At 47.8% G+C, this 16,395-nt stretch overlaps 1 protein-coding gene across 2 annotated transcripts in view; it reads right to left on the reverse strand.

The window, feature by feature from the left end:
- ABCA13 (ATP binding cassette subfamily A member 13) overlaps positions 1–16,395 on the reverse strand; it is a 390,923-nt gene that overhangs the window by 321,272 nt on the left and 53,256 nt on the right. For both annotated transcript variants that reach the window (XR_008998757.1, XM_057505338.1), the window contains exons 7-14: positions 14,955–15,085; positions 11,298–11,431; positions 8,407–8,571; positions 6,630–6,829; positions 3,765–3,892; positions 2,958–3,058; positions 2,584–2,760; positions 632–837 (exon numbers count right to left, since the gene is read on the reverse strand). Coding sequence is in view for 1 of the 2 variants with exons in the window: in XM_057505338.1 (XP_057361321.1) it covers positions 632–837; positions 2,584–2,760; positions 2,958–3,058; positions 3,765–3,892; positions 6,630–6,829; positions 8,407–8,571; positions 11,298–11,431; positions 14,955–15,085 (1,242 nt within the window). In the remaining variant the exon portion in view is untranslated. The remainder of the gene's footprint in view (positions 1–631; positions 838–2,583; positions 2,761–2,957; positions 3,059–3,764; positions 3,893–6,629; positions 6,830–8,406; positions 8,572–11,297; positions 11,432–14,954; positions 15,086–16,395) is intronic.

Here is a 16,395-nt window from a genome sequence, read left to right on the forward strand (position 1 = left end):
GACAAATGCCTGGCAGTCTGTTTATGTTAGAAATTAAATCTTTGAAACAGTTTTCATAATATTATGTTTTTGTCTATGAATACTCCAACCCTAAATGAGTTAAAATCATCTATGGGAATATGTAAAATAGAGAACACAACAAATCTAGAAAAGAAAGTGTAAGATTAAAGGCTGTAATAGGAAACAAGCTTTGACACTAAGAAAAACATTTCCTATTTGACATATTTGATAATGAACTTCCTGACTGCCAAGGAGAGCAGAAATTGATCACACATACAATTCAGTGTCATAAAATAAAAACAAGGCAAAATTTCTGGAGAAATAGAGCTCCGAAGAGAAGCTGGCCACTGTTGCTTAATGTGAGAGTTCCAATTAATGTAATAAACAAGAACCTCAGTCATTGCTGCAACGTAGACTAAACAAAGGTTCTAGACTTCTTGTGAAAGATTAAGCCAATCGTTAAACTTTAAAGAAGCTGTTTAATATTTTCTATTTTTATCCTTAAACATCTCTCATTTCTATCCTTAACAGGATGTACTATGTTGATCTTCACTTGAGCAGCAGACAGCAAGAAGTAGGAATCATTTTGGTTTCCAATTGCTCAGAAGTTTTCCATCGAACCCACACTTACGCTGTGGAGATAAGCTGGTCCTTACAGGCACCAGAAACATCGCTATCCCCTGGGGAGAGGTCAGCTGCCAGCAGCTGGAAGAGCCTCACGCAGGAAAGGCTTGCTTCTGACAGCTGGCTCTCCACTTCCTGCCAGCCTGGATATCCTTCAGGTACAGATTTGGACATATTCGTGTGCCCCGTGATGAACTCTTGCAAAAGATGACCCTTAGCAAGAAAAGAGGACATTGCTTTAATCCATAAAAAGATTATATCTGGGTAACAGCAACGCATCCTTTACCTCCTCTCACTTAAAGGGGTCTCTTTTGAACCCTACCTCAAGGACCATGTGCTGGAGGACTCTGATCACCAAAGTGATGGTCCTGGACTGGAATCTTTACTCACGTTCAAGTGAATAGACCGCAAAATAAAGGCCCATACAGGTATAAAGCAGAAGGAACCCTCATGTCAAGCCCATCTGTGCTAGCTGGTCCCTCTTAATGGCCCCCAGTGCACCAGGCCTCCTAATAGTCTAGTTCCTCTTCCCATTCCCACAATTAAACCAGGCTGAGCGGTGACTCATGTTAAGCAACCCAATGCAGCAGAAGTGACATGTGCCCAGTCCAGTCCTATATATTCTCCTGCCTAGAGGTCCCCTAGCTGCCACATGAGAAGTGGAGAGGCCACACGGAAAAGAGAGACACTCAGGAGGGGACAGGTCCTGCCCCAGCTGAGCATCCAGACCGCAGCCCCCACAGCCATCTGCCTGCAACCACATGAGATGCCCAGAAAGACTCAGAAGGACCGCCTAGAGTAGTCATGAGAGGTGACAATGTGGGCTTTGTCTTAAGCTGCTGAGCTCTGGGGAGGTTTGTGAGTGATAAATAGCCTAAGCCCCACAAGGAAAGCTATGCCACGTGCATAACCTATAAATACACTCATAGCCTGACAAGTCTTGCCAAGTCCCTGCACTGTGGGGCCTCTGAGATGGGCTTTACTGATGCAAAGCAATTTGGGATGGGCTTTCTGCCAGCAAAGAGCTTATGAGCCAAGAACAGAGAAGCTAATGTGCAAACAGGTAGTGGTTTTCATGCCCACCTGCCCTCACACACACTTCTCTCTCTGCCTGGAATCTGCTCCTGATTTCCCCTTGCTTCCAAGTCATACACCTGTGTTATAGCTCACTGGGGAAGCCAGAGATGCTGCACTGCATGCACCACGGTTCTCTGCCCTCTCGGCCAGGACAGAATCTCCCTGTCTGGGCCCTTTGGCATGCTGTCACCAGAAAGTAGGTGCCAAGAGCGTCCAGTAGGCTCAACTGAGTGCACACTGTCCTTTTTGCTGTAACACGTTATAATTCACATTTCCTTATTTCACTGGTTTTATTTCATGGTATATAAGGAAGAAGGTAAAAAATAAACAAGTAATACTGAGAAAAAACTGCAATAAAATGGATGTTATAGCTTGTAATGCTCAGTGAGAAAAATCCAGGCTGAGCTTGACATAATCACCTTTACAAACAAACCGAAGGCATCCTGCAGTCCCACATGAGTGCTCAGCAAAGGCTCAGCAGAGCCGGGTGTCCCAGGCAGGCATACAAAGGGAGCACATCTTTCTGGCCATTAGAATGCACAGCTTTGCTCCACCTGACTGGTCACCTCCACCTTTCTTAGCATTTGCAGATAGAAATAAATGGAGCCAGACAGGGAACCCAGAAAACAGACATGGCATGCTGTGAACATCTGGGGTGCTCTCTGGGAGAGCCATTTAATGTCAAGTAGATTTTGGCAGAAGGGTGGCAGACAGCTCCTATAGGGTCACACAGGAGGATGGAGCCCAGAGGCTGCTGGGAGTCCGTGGGCCAACTGCTTTTAAGCAAATGGCTGATGTTAACACCTGCCTTGTAAAATTCCAGGTTAGGTACTAGCATGTTTGAGGGGGATTAGCCTCTGAGATCAGGTGGTGGACACTTACAGTGTCCTCTGCTGACCCAAGGAGCTTGGTCAAAGCCCTGGTCTCATTGGAAGAGGTGCGGTGACACATCAGCTCCCGGAGGCCCGCCCAGATGCTGGCATTCCCCGGGCCCGGGACAGCCGCTTCCTCAGACCCGTGTCCATGCAGGCAGCCGACAGTAGCATTCTTCATCAGCAGCTACAAGGTAAGTGAGGGTGGTAAGGTCACATTTAGAGAGACTCAGATATGCCCCCAGGGCCTAGGAAATGTCAAACAGAAATCAGCAACAGTCACTATTTTCAAATAAGACATAAATTATTTATTCACTGGTACCATTCACAACAGGAGCACACCCGAACACAGCGTAAGCTTCTTGACTGTTGTATCAACTTTACCTGCTTTAACTCCTGAAAGAACACGCCCTTTTCCAGTTTCAACTGGTCAGGTCCGCCTGCTTCAGGGTCCTTAGCTGCTGTCTCCAGGCCAGCGAGGACTTCTGTAAGATTGACCAAGGGCTGATTAGTACTCCTCTCAGGTAGGTGCCTCCAGGCCAACGCCTCCACGTGGACACGAACCAATCAACATGCTTTCCAGCAGACTGACCTGTTACCAGACATTCTACCTTCTGCCTAAGGGAGGGGAAGCGTGAAAATCATGGCAATACGACTTCAGCCCCTCTGAGCCGCCGGCCAGTGGAGTGGGAGGCGCAGGAGTTTCCCTGGGGAGCAGCAGCTCCCGCTCTCTTCCTCTTCACCAGGAGGGGAAAAGCCTCCAGCCTGCCTGCCACATGCCCAGCTGCCTCCTAGGAGGGCAGAAGACTGGCACAACCCGCACAGTTCACAGGTCCCCAGAGAGCGGCATCTGTAACCGGGGCACCTGCTTTCTCTGCCAACAGGAACCATAGGGATGACACCCAGGAGACACTAGGACCCTTCCAGCCTGAGCTCAGGGGACGTGGGAGGGAATGTGCCAGTCCCCTCCCCAGCCAGAGAAGTGCCCTCCTGCCCCTCCCCCTCCACATGTGGTACCCGCCCTCGGAGTCCTGAACTTGCAATGCCCACAGGCCCAGGGAAAGGCACAGATACCAGGCCCTGGTGTGGGGGGCGGGAGATGACCATCTGCAACTGGGCAAAGGCGTCAGCAGCCTCAGTTTCACTTTAGCGCTGGCACAAGGGTGACAAGTGACAGCAGAGGTAGTTTACCTTGGGCAAAATGTAAATTCTGTCCTATGGCCTTTGTGAGAGCTCCATGGAGCCGAAGCAGTGTCTTCAGAGTCGGCTGCTGGGGCAGGTTCTGGAGAACATTCTGCAATTTCTGTAGATAGAGGAATCTGAGGGGAAAATAAATAAATGAAATAAACAGGAAGCCAGTCAATTCCACTCACAGGGAAATGACCCTTGGGACAGAGCCTTCATGGACTAAGAGTCCAGCTTCACTTGTACACAGAACCAGGTTCTTGACAGGGTACATGGCTTCAATCAGCCAATCTAGAGATTCTTTTAGGTACTTACTATGGACTAAACATTCCTTTCACCCCCAAACAGGAAAGTCTTTTCCTAGCAGCCTAAGTGGCAAAGTTCAGGTTAAAGTTCCAGGTGAGATTTAAAGACATTTGCCAGGAAGCCTCCAGTTATCAGGTGCAGAAAAATATTTCAAGAAGAGTTTCAGAATATTGAGATGTGTATGGTGGCATGCAGGATCCATCAGCATGGCCCCAACCAGTATAAATTAGTATCTCGGGGGGCCCCAGGGACGGCACTCCTCATATGGCACATGGGTGTTGAGAGAACACCTTGCTGAGGGTTCCAGAGGCACCCCTGAGTCCTCGCCTCCTGAGGATCCATAAAACCACAGAACCCAGGAGAGGAACTCTCAGGACTCAGCCACCTGCCAGGAGGTGACATGGACTGGAGCAGGCACCCAGGAGAAGGCAGACCTGTGTCTCAGGGTGCCAGCATCCTCAGTAAGAAACAGGAAGGCTTAGGGCCCTGTGCTATTCTATTTCTTTCCACTGGAAGTTGTGACTTCGCAAAAGAAGTATGAACACATGGCTAAAATAAGTAGCGATACAGCAGCCCAGGCCTCCCAGCCCCGGCTTATGGCCAGAGCACCATGAGTACCTGAAGAAGGCTGGAGGAGGGTGCACATCAGATTTCCTGAGGGGTGTGACTGGGAGTGGACACAAAAGTACAGCTCTGGAGAGGAGGTCGCAGAGACCTTGGTAGGTGTGACAAACAGCGCTGAAGGCCACCCAGGTAGGGAGGGCCACAAGGCCTCAGGTCAGAGCAGAGCCCTAACCACAGACACTCCCACCACCACCCACCTGCCGGACAGCCTCTCAACCCCACCCCAGGGCAGGAGAAAGCATGTGCCCCCACAATGCCAGAATTCACAAGGACGCACATGCAAGGGGCATCCGTGTAGGAAGCCATTGGATCTGTGGAAAGAAGGGTGCAGGCAGGGGTGCCAGGAGGGTTGGATCAGCAGGGAGGGTGCGGGGAGGGCAGCTGAGGTCCATAAGGGCCGGCTAGGCACAGCCTCTCCATCAATCCCATTGCAGCCGCAAGGTCAGTGGCTCATTCCTTCTTGGAGGTGAAGGCACAGGGCCTCTGGGAGGCCTGCATGGAGCCTGCAGCAACTAAGGGCTTGGCAACCGGCAGAGACCACCCAGTGATGGTACCAGCCATGGGGAGGTGGGGCCCGGGGAGTCCAACTGCGGGGCCAGGGCTGTACAGCTCAGGGGCTTGCCTGTCACTGGGACGCGGCTTTGTATGACCTGTAACAAAAGTGTACACACAGAAGGGGAGGCTCACAGGGGCCCCTGCTTGCCCGGCGCATGCAGCCAGTGAGGAAGACCTCATCTACCCACCCTGAGTGTGTGCAGGACTTAGGTGTGGTGGTACTTAGAGCCAGTGCAGCCTGTAATGCCCCAATCCCTGAGCAAGCTAAGAGGCGGGGAATCTTCTGGTGCTCTATGTCCCTGGACAAAAGTGCCAGGGCCCTCTAGAGGTTTGTAGGGCCATTAAGGTGGCCTCATGTGGTGTCTCTATTAATGTGCATTAAGTAACAGAGGTGTTATTTTAAAACAGCTTTAAAAAGAATAACACCAGGGGCCAGCAGTGCTTTCAGCACCCCAGGCAGTGTCCTGCACTAGAAGCTCACTAATGACAGAATGGTTTGTCTCTGCCCTTCGTCATCTAATGGTTGCATGGCATCTGCTGCTGGCCCCCCCAGCTCCCACCTGACTCTGTCACAGCACCCACAGGCCCCAGAAAACTCCAAAGCAAAACCGGGGAACTGGACCTTCCAAAGGAGATCTTCCTGCTTCCTAACTCAGCTCCACTAAACATGAAAGGGTTGGAAGCGTCCCCAGTTCCTATTTCTTCTGTATGCCATAAAAATGCCCAACCAGTCTGACAGCCCAGCTCTCTCGTAGCCTTCTGTACAGGTGCAGGAGTGTCTGTGACCCATGCTTTGAACTGAGCCCTCTTGAGACACTGCTGGGAAGTCTTACTGCTCTCTTCCCAGGAGGGCCTACGTTTCAGGAGCATGAAGACTCATCAGCTTGCTACAAACTGCACACCTGCTGAAGAAAAGAGCTGGGACCGCAGCAGAGCCGGCCATTTTGGCACATGGGTTCTGGTTTATCTTAAAAATGGAGAAGCCACGAGTTCATCTTGTCCTACTTCTGAAATATTTCTGGACCTTATGTAAACATTTCAACTCTAGAACATTTCATAGTAAATATGAAAGCAGGTAGTTCCTTACATGGAAGTACCACTGCAATGTTTTTGTTCATTTTAAAACAAATGTCAGACAGAAAACCTAAAATCCAGAATGCTGATTTCTCTAATATTGTTCCCCCATGAGATGGTGGTTTTCCACATGTAAGCAGGCATCAGATTGCTGCAAATAGCTCTGTGATGGTCTGAAATAAAACCTTGCATTTCCAGACACTACCTAGAAATTCATTGCATAACTGGAGTTTTATAGAATTCATTTCGTCGCATTCTTTCAAAATCACTGTTGTCTCGCCTAACAGATAACCAAACAGGAATCTGCCTTACAACTGTGGAGATGCATGGCTGCCCTTGGGGCCATCCGCCGTCACACTCTCATTCAAGAGAAGAACCGCAGAGAGCAGAGCTTCTGCAGCCCTCCGCGGCTCACTGGCCTCCTCAGGCTGACTCCTGAGCGCCTCCAGACTGTGGGCAGCCCCTGCAAGCACCTTCTGGAACAGGCCGCCCTTCTGCCACTGAGCGAACACCTGCATCGTGGAGAAACCTGAATGTTACTATTAGCAACAACACATTCAGAAGAACAGTATTTACCTAAGTAGTAACAGACCCCTAGATGACAGCCCATTCTTAGGTTGTTGGCAGTTATGTCAAATGTCTGCACACCGCACTTTAATTTCTACTCAGAAATTAGAGGTGACAAATTGCAACAATGGTTGCAATGCAACTTCTCAGTTAGGGTCCTGCTTCCCTCCTTCCTTCCTCACTTCCAACCCCAAGAGTGAAGGTAATGACATATATTTCTCAATGAGTGACATATACCGTAAAAACTAAACTGACATGCTTAGAGTAGTATAAACATATTCATACACTTAAAATTATATCGTAATTAATACATGGTTTCTAAATACCATTTTATGGCATGGATTTGGGGATAGTGATACTAAAGAAAATTAGTGCTGTGATTTATCCTCAACATTACACCAAAATTAGTTTGTTCATGCCCAAATTATGAGGCATGGGTAAATAATCACAAGCATCTCTGTGGCTAATAACCCTTAACTAACCATGAGTTTAGGATTCCAGGTAACACACCAAGCGAGGGTGGCCACCTGACCATGTTGGGGCTGGTCAGGTCAGCAGTGTCCCCTGGTCACTTCAGTGCCACCAAGTGGATGATCACACCCACATTTTTTTAATGACCTTTTTTCCACTAATTGAGAATTTGACATTTATCAGTGATGCAGTAGGAAAACAAAAGTCAAAACATATGAGTCCTTTGAGGGAAACTTGTGATGGGAAGTGAAAGCGCAGTAAGATAAGGGGAGAGCGACCGCTACTTGAACCTCTGGTTCGCATGGACCCCCCTCTCAGAAAGACTGGGATGTGAACCAGCCTAGGTGGATGGGCTTCCGAGGCCAGGGCACACAGTCGCCCTGCTCTGTGCTGCGCCAGCGCATCCGTGAACACACCACAGCCCTCCTATCCATTGCCTTGAAAGGCACAGTCACTGTGGGGGCACAGTGCTTCCTGTCAAAACTGGAACAGAGGGACAGGCCAGCCGGTACCCCACATGCTCCGGGCCTCTGAAGCTCTGCACCCAAATGTGGAAGTAGGGCGTGAAACCAGCCAGTGGCAATCCCTCAGGCCCATAATGGATTGCAGTTCTTGTAATGCACACAGGTGTCTAAGGGGGGCTTTATGGTGATATTTGGGTTGAGGGTCCAGTAAGCTGAGGATAATGGATGCAATAGGAGAGGGGCACATAAGGGCCAGGATGCAGGGTTCCCAGGTTCCTCCCTGGGAAGACACAGAGAATGATGTGCGCAAAGTGGGTGGATTTGGGGGCTTCAAGCTTCGTTAGCAAAATGAGTCATCGCCAGAGACGGGCCACACAGCTCTGTACCTATGTCAACAACACTGTATTGTACACTGGAAAATTTGTTAAAAGGGTAAATATCATCTTCTGTATTCTTACCAACATAAAATAAAATGACAAAATGTTTATAAATCCAGCAATAAGAAATGCAGGAGGAAAGTGAAGAGGTTCAGACACATTTAAAAGTGGTGCACACCAGGACAGAGGTGTGCTGTTGGGGGACAGCACCTGTCTGTAGACTTGGAGCCAGCTGACTGCATGGACCAGATAGTGTCTGGCTGCTGACCATCTGGGGTGACAGTCTCCATGGTGATTGTCTCTGTCAGCTTCATCCTCAGAGGTGCCAGACAAGACTGTACACACCATCCGATCCAGCAAACTGTCTGTGGGAATCTGGCAACGATATGAATAGTATTTAGAAGCCAAAAATTTTTCTAGAATGTTTCCCTTCTGAGACTAATACACTATCTTGCCAAAGGAAAAGCTCTGATATTATTTGATTGAAGAAGTAACAGGTTGACAGAGTGTCACCTGTAGCGTCCATGTGGATGTACCTGAGGAGAGGCCTGGGGAGTTGGAAATGAATTGCTTAGAGTTTTCAGGAGAGCCCACAAGCAGTGGGACCAGCTGTTCTCCAGCCACAGATGCAGGATGGGCCAAATAGTCCTCGTTTCACTATCCAGCCAAAAGCAAACACGGGCCCGTCCAGTTTAACTGACATGGTGGACTAATAAAGTTGCATTGCCCGAAAAATCTTCTTTCCTAATTCTCGAAGATGGATGAAGGTAGAAGGATTCCAGTCGGGGTTCTGGGTCAACCACCATTTAACAATCTGAGCTAAATCTCCTTTATTTCTGTAAACGAGCTTCCACACCTTTCTAACGCAGTTCTGTGGAAATACTTAGGTTTGTGTCAGAACAAACCATGACCCCCTGTCACAGTTACTCCTAATCTTGGGGTCACCCTTCAGAAACTCAGTGGCAATGGCCAGGCAGCATCAAAGGCCCACTTGTTCCCATTGACCCTTCCTTTAGGACCCAGATTAAAAATATTCACTTGTGACTATCAAGTTGCAAAGCCACTGGGTTCCCCCTGGTTTTTAGTCTGGTTTTTTACTTTAATTAAAAAAAATAAGGAGGCAGCAAGTACCACATGGCCTTTTCAGGAACTAGGGCCCAGTCCCTGACCTTAGGACGTGCACAGTCCATGACCTTAGGATGTGCACAGTCCCTGACCTTAGGACATGCACAGTCCATGAGAGGCAGACAACAGCCTTCAGGTTCCCGGGGATGGGCCCGGTCACAGACGGTCACAGCGGAGGGGCTGCTGGCGGTGAGGTCGGGAGGGTTCATCCAGGACGTGAGGTAAAATGAGTCTGTTTCTCAGCGGGGAGTGGAGAAAGTGGGGGGTGGGGGGCAAGCTCCTCCATTGCAGGGGCGGGATATGCAGAGGCCCCAGAGTGGGGCAGCATCCAGAATCAGGCAGGACCCAGGGGGACCTGGGAACCCATGCCATACTAGCCTTACATGGGGTGGAGGCAGGGTAATGGCCCCCCAAAAACACTCGTGTCCTAATCTCCGATCCTAGGAATATGGCAGGAGGGAACTGGGCTTGCAGATGAAATTAAGTCTACTAATCAGTCAACTTTCACTTGGGGGATTGTTCTGGATGCTCAAGTGAGCCCAGTGGAATCCCTGGGTCCTTAAACATGGGAGACGGAGGCACTAGAGTCAGAGTGATGGCCATGAGACAAACTCCAGCAGCCGTCACTGGCTTTGAGGAGGATGGGTCACGAGCCGTGGAATGCAGTGGCCCCAAGGCCTGGAAAAGCAGTGAATGGCATCTCCCTGGAGCCTTACGGAAGTAAGTGTGTGCTGTTCAGGCCCCGATGTTGGCGGCAATTTGTTACAGCAGCCAGGGAGACCCAGCCCTGTGACACTCGATTTCCAAGGAGGTTTGTGGACTCTTAGTGGTTGGTATTCCCTGACCATTGTCCCTTTAATTCTAATCTTTAAGCATTTATCATTTCACGGTAAAAGTCTTCTATAATTTGACCCAAACTATATTCTAAATCAATGAGAAAATGGAGTCATAAAGTATCGAGAACACTGGAGTAAAAGCCAGCTGGCTGGACTTGCACATCCACCTACAACAGCACCCAGGAGAAACGCCAAAGGCACAATTCCAAGTCCTATGGGAGGCAAATCATTAACAAAAGTGTGCCAGTGGGACAAGAGCATAAAGCTGCTTATATTCTGGCTATGCCCGAGACCAGCCTGGCAGAGGGTTTTCCAAACACCATGCCAGAGAGGAGGCAGCAGGCTGAGAGCCCAGATCCAGAGCCCAAAGTTCAAAAGCAGCAGTCTGCACCCAAACGGTAGCTGCATTTGATGTGAAAAGAGTCATCAGGAAAGGACCAGTCTGTGGGAACTCTGAGAAATGAGCAAAACCCACCCCTGAGCGTGGATCAAGGGGAAGGCATGGCTCTTTGCCGAAGGCTCAGTACTTCAACCCTGACCTGGGTGCTGCTCCAGAAAAGCCCTCACCCCAGAGGAGAGGTCCCTGCACCAAGGGGAGGCAGGTGATCCTTGGATTGATGAAGGAGAACCATGCGGGAACAGAGTCCCTGCAGGACCTCGGGAAGAGCACCAGTGAACTGGGTCTCAAGGGGTCAGCTAGTTCAATGCCTACATTTTACAGTTTGGAAAGTAATGGCCCATCTGCTGAGCCCAGTGGCCTCTAGGACCTCATCTTTGCCTGGGGAGCAGCCCCTCATACTCCTGTGTCCCATCAGGCCCCCAGGAGCTGCCTCTGGTCTTCAGAACTCACACCCTCACCTGACCTGGCCTCTCTTGCTGCTAGTGCCCAGAGCAATGAGGTGTCCTCCTACTTCCAAGCTTCCTTTCAGTCCAGGATAAAGTGACAGGGTACAAGCATAGGGACACCACTAGGAAAGTCAGATACAGCAGGCCCTCTGGGTCCCAGGAGCTGGGATAGTAAAATAACCCCTTGTCCTGCTGTCCTTCCTATCCCAGCACCCACCCTGCCCAGGAGTACATTCTAGAGTCACTCGCCAGGAGAAACGCAACCACATGAGAAGCAGCCGAGCATGTGCATACCTCCTGTAATTCAGCTGGATAACTCAGGATTCGTTCTGCATGAAGGGCATCAAAACCAAACTGGGATCTCAGGTCATCCTTGACCTTCTGTGGATGCCGCACCAGCATCTGCAGGGACAGGTGGTAGCCTGACTCTGCAAGACAACCAACAATTCACACAGTCAGTTATTCCAACATTGTGACATGCTGAAGCCATTCCAAAAACGACACCCTCTTTGCTTTTAAAGGAAAAACCAAGGCAGACCAGCTGCCATTTGGACAAGCCAAGAGGAGAAGCAAGCCAGCTACCAGTGGGTGCACAGAGGGTGCCCTGTGATAGCCACTCTGCGATAAATGACGGCAATGTTTCCAGATGATAATTGGACAACATACTTCAAGGGCTTCATGAAATTCAAATCATTCAGCCCAATAATTTCACTTCTGAAAAAAATCTTTCTCAAGAAACCTAATCAGGCATCTAAAGAAAAAGTCATGTACAAAAAGGTTACTGCATTGGTTTCATCCTGCTTAAATTTGAAAACTCAAAGCCTCTAGCATGGAGAAAAAGGACAAATCATGCAATAGTCACAATGTAAAAGACTTACGGAGTCTTGAAAACCGTACTGCCAAAAATCATTTAAAGTCATAGACCAAGGTTCCCCTACCAGAGTTAATCAAGGTATAAAACCCATCAGCCACAACCAATAGCCCAGAAACCAACAGCACTGCCTGCAAGTGGCACTCTCCGGACAGAATTCTGAGACCTCCAAGGTTTGGCAAAATCTCTGTGTGCGTATGGCCTGGCAACTTCCAACATAACAGCACATAAATCCATTTCAGATCCTGATTCAATACCATCTGCTGAGTGCCTACGTGTGCCAAACAACACAAAGCCATTTTCCCGTGCACGAGCTCATGGTGTCCCCAAATGAATGCTGTGGGTCCACAGAGAAGGCACAGTCCTACCACTACAAAATGAGCCCAGACATGGGAACTTCTTCAGAGAGAAGGAACTGAAGGTAGAGCTGATCCCAGGAATCCAAGACTCCTGCCTCCAGGCTGATTGTCTGCCTGGGATCCTGATGAAAGGACCAGGCTTGAGATTGAAACTAGCATTTGTTGTGTCAAAGAGGTACCGGGTGAGCCCTCCAGCAAGAGGGCAGGCAGGTGCAATAACATCCCCCTTTTGGGGAGAAGGCAGCAGATGCTGAGAGCCACTTAAGGTCAAACTTCTACATCAAGTCATGCTTCGAACCCAGATCTGGTTCCCAAGTCTACACTGCAACCACTCATTTCCACTGTTCTCAGAAAGCATTGGAACTATTCATAGATTTACAGAGAGGAAGAGGGAAAAACAGACAGTAGCATCAGTCAGGGGCTGGGTATAACACCCTAAAATAATCCGAAAAGTAAAAGACAGCTTCAGTTCTGAATGTCCTTACTGAATGACAGAGTTCCAAATGTGCAGGTTAATGATTCCAATGAGTAACATGACTGGGCCATTAGCCTTACACCACTGACAGGCACATCCCCTCCCAGCCACACACTGTGACATGCACATGAGGCAAAGGATTTTTTCTTGAAGACCAGAGAAATGGAGGTCATTTTCTTGCCTCTAGAATATGTTTTGTAATTGCATTCCTCAGCTTTCATGCACTGGCAAGTTGATAGAAAATAGCTTAGTTTAATTACACTCTTAGCTGTAATTATGTTTCCAATTGTAAGGTAAACCAATTGCTCTAATTTGGATCAGGTTCAAAAACTTGAGTTTATAATGAGTCTGTTAAACTTGAGGTCACTGGGGAAACTTCAACAAGGTGTTCTATGTACCTCCCTCCACCTCTGGTTTTGTTCAGAGCACAAGAAATAATTCCCACTGGAATTCACCTGTGGGAGAGGCGAGCTAAATAGTAATGACCTGGCTGCCCTTTACAGAGTAGACAAAGAAACTGCTCCTCTCTGTGGGGCTCCTGCTACAAGGAGCCCCCAGCCACATGACCTAGGGTGTGACTGGGGAGATGGAGAGCATCAGGGTAAGCTATTCCATGGACAGGAAGTCTGCAAGAGTTCACAGAACCAATGTGTGCACCCATCTCAGTATTCAAATAGGACATTTCCAGAGGAGAGCCGAAGGAGGGGATGTGATCCTGAATCCCTGACTGCAGGTTGGCCACGCCTCACACCTGCCCCAGGGGCAGCTTCCCACAACACAGACCCAACTATCCTGCTCCGGGGTTCTTCTGTGATCAGATCTTCTTCTGAACTACTTCCTGCCATTGCCCACTATCCCACACAACCTGAATGCCAAACACAGGACCCTCATCAAGCCCCAGGACTCTGCACACACTTCTCCCTCTTCCTGGAAGTGCACCCTGTCTCTGCTGAACTCTGACTCATCCTTCAAAACTTCTCCTTGAAGCTTTTCCTGAGAAAGATGTCAATACCCTATCCTGTGGCCTTTCCTTTTTCTTTATCGACACATGCCTCTTCTTTACTAAACATGACTTTCCTGAGAGCAAGAATAAAGTCTTATTCAGTTTTTTTATTCCCACTGCCTGGAACAATGTTTGGTTCATAGAAAGTGCTCACTAAGTGTTTACTAAATGAAGGATTGAGTAAATGGATAGATGGATGGATGGATGGATGGATGGATGGATGGATGGATGGATGGATGGATGGATGGGTGGATGGATGGATGGATGGGTGGATGGGTGGATGGATGGATGGATGGGTGAATAGATGGATAGTTGAATATAAATTCTAACTCCTCTGTTCTCTCCCTGTATGCTCCTGACAGAAAGACACAGAAATAGATAAGGAGATTATTAAAATTACAATGTCTAGTTGATAATTTAAGAAAAAATACTCCAAAAAGAGAGTATAATAGTGGTTGCTGGTGTTTCAGGGAAATGAGAAAATATTGGTAAAAGGGTACAAACTTAAGATGAATAAGTTTTGGAGATTTAATGAACAACATGGTGACAATAGTTAATAATGGCATATTGTATACTTGAAATTTGCTAAGAGATCTTAAGTGTTATCACCAAAAAAAGGTAACTGTGAGGTGATGGATGTGTTAGTTAATTTGACCATAGTAATCATTTCACAGTGTATACATATATCAAATTATCCCACTGTACACTTTAAATATATACAATTTTATTTGTCAAAATAAAATAAAATGAATATTCAATGAAAAAAGAAAGAATATCATGGGTTAAGAATAGAGCTAAATAATTCCATTCTCTCCCTGCAGAAGGGCAGCCTATTCAGTGGTGGGATTTACAAATCCATATCAGCCTGCCTCCTCTCACTGGCTTTCAAGTATTTCTCCCTAATAGGAGCTTAGGAGAGAGGAAAGATTAAACTCAAAGATACAGTGATAAATCTAGCCTTAGAGGATATCAACTCAAAGAATTCCAAAATCAGTTATTTTTAATTAAAAATATCATTGTTATTAGCAATGACTGCAGAATTTCAACAATGGCAGACAGTCAAATTCATTTGTGAGCTCTAAATTTTCAGTCCATTATCATCTATTAATAGAAACAACTAATTCTTTTTGCACTCAATATTTTAATTCATCTCTTTGAACAGCATTTTAGCTCTACAGTGGCCATCAGTAAATGTAACTAGTGAGCCATCTGAAATATTGAAATAGCCCTTAGGTGCCCATACCAGTAGCTGCTGCTCCATTTTCCTGCAGAAATCTCAGCATCGAAATGGTCACATTTAGCATCATTTCAGAAAACATGGAAAAAGTGTGGTTGAATGGCAGCCAGTCTAAGTCTTCCAGGGATGTGACAGAGCTGGAAACAAAACAAGCATTTCGATGTGAGTTTGTCATTAGCAAATGAAGTTTCCAGATTTACAGGGCCCCAGCCAGGGCACAACGTTGCCAGGCCACTTGCATACCAGCATTAATCATGGCTTTATCACAACCCTAACTCCGTGGACTAAGGGCTCAGCTTAAGAGTCAGGGCCTTTCTTATGTCACTGGGGCAGTGACAAGTCCAGTCAGGGCCCAAGTGCTCCAGTCTCAGAGAAGCAAAGAAGCAGTCAGCCTGGGGGCTCTGCATTCAGTTTCCTATTTGGACGCAGCCCTCTGGATGCCCCGCACTGCAGTCCTCCACTCAGCTTCGCCAATGGATCTGAGTATGTCCATGCTTGTCAAACTGTTTCCCAGCACAAGGGGCTCTGGGGAGTGCATGTGAACACAGTGCTAATTTTGTCCTTTATATATCAATAGTTTATTTTATAAATAATTACACCTCAACTTGTAAATTAGAAAATCCATTCAACTGAAGTGAGGATGTATCTAAATGTGAGCAACAGGAGACCAACAATACATAAGTTAGGCTTCAAACAGGTTATTTTCCTGTAACTTCTCATTAAGGAAAATCTCTCCTGGCACCCTTGCACATCAAAAAGTGTTCCAAATCTATAAGAAATATCAGTAGAAAACTGGCCCCACATGCAAATACTGATCTCAAGGACTGCAGATTTTCTGAATATTGTGTCACTGCAGCAAATATAGAAGTAAACCTGGTGCTGGAGCTCATAGGGTTCAACAGCCATCATCAGCAACTCCTAATTCCAAACACTGGTCTCTCTCCATAGAGCCCAGCACAACCACTGCCCACGTCAAACATGTTCAGGGCTTGGAGCAAGAATAAGAAGGGTAAGGGAGCCAAGATGGCAGCGTGAGTAAAGCAGTGGAAATCTCCTCCCAAAACCATATATATTTTTGAAAATACAACAAAGACAACTCTTCCTAACAGAGAGACCAGAAGACACAGGACAACATCCAGACCACATCCACACCTGCGAGAACCCAGCGCCTCGTGAAGGGGGTAAGATACAAGCCCCGGCCCGGCGGGACCCAAGCACTCCTCACCCCAGCTCCGGGCGGGAGGACAGGAGTCAGAGCCAGGAGGGAGAGGGAGAGGGAGCCCAGGACTGCTAAATACCCAGCCCTAGCCATCCGCACCAGAGCACAGACACAGTGCATGCGTGGGGTGCTGGAAACTAGGGAAACAAGACAGTAAGACCTGTGAGTGGGTTCCGCAGCCGACGCTCCTGGGACAAAGAAAAGCAAGTGCTTTTTGAAAGTCTTAAA

Source organism: Manis pentadactyla, chromosome 7, assembly GCF_030020395.1.
Source record: "Manis pentadactyla isolate mManPen7 chromosome 7, mManPen7.hap1, whole genome shotgun sequence".
Lineage (NCBI taxonomy): Eukaryota > Metazoa > Chordata > Mammalia > Pholidota > Manidae > Manis > Manis pentadactyla.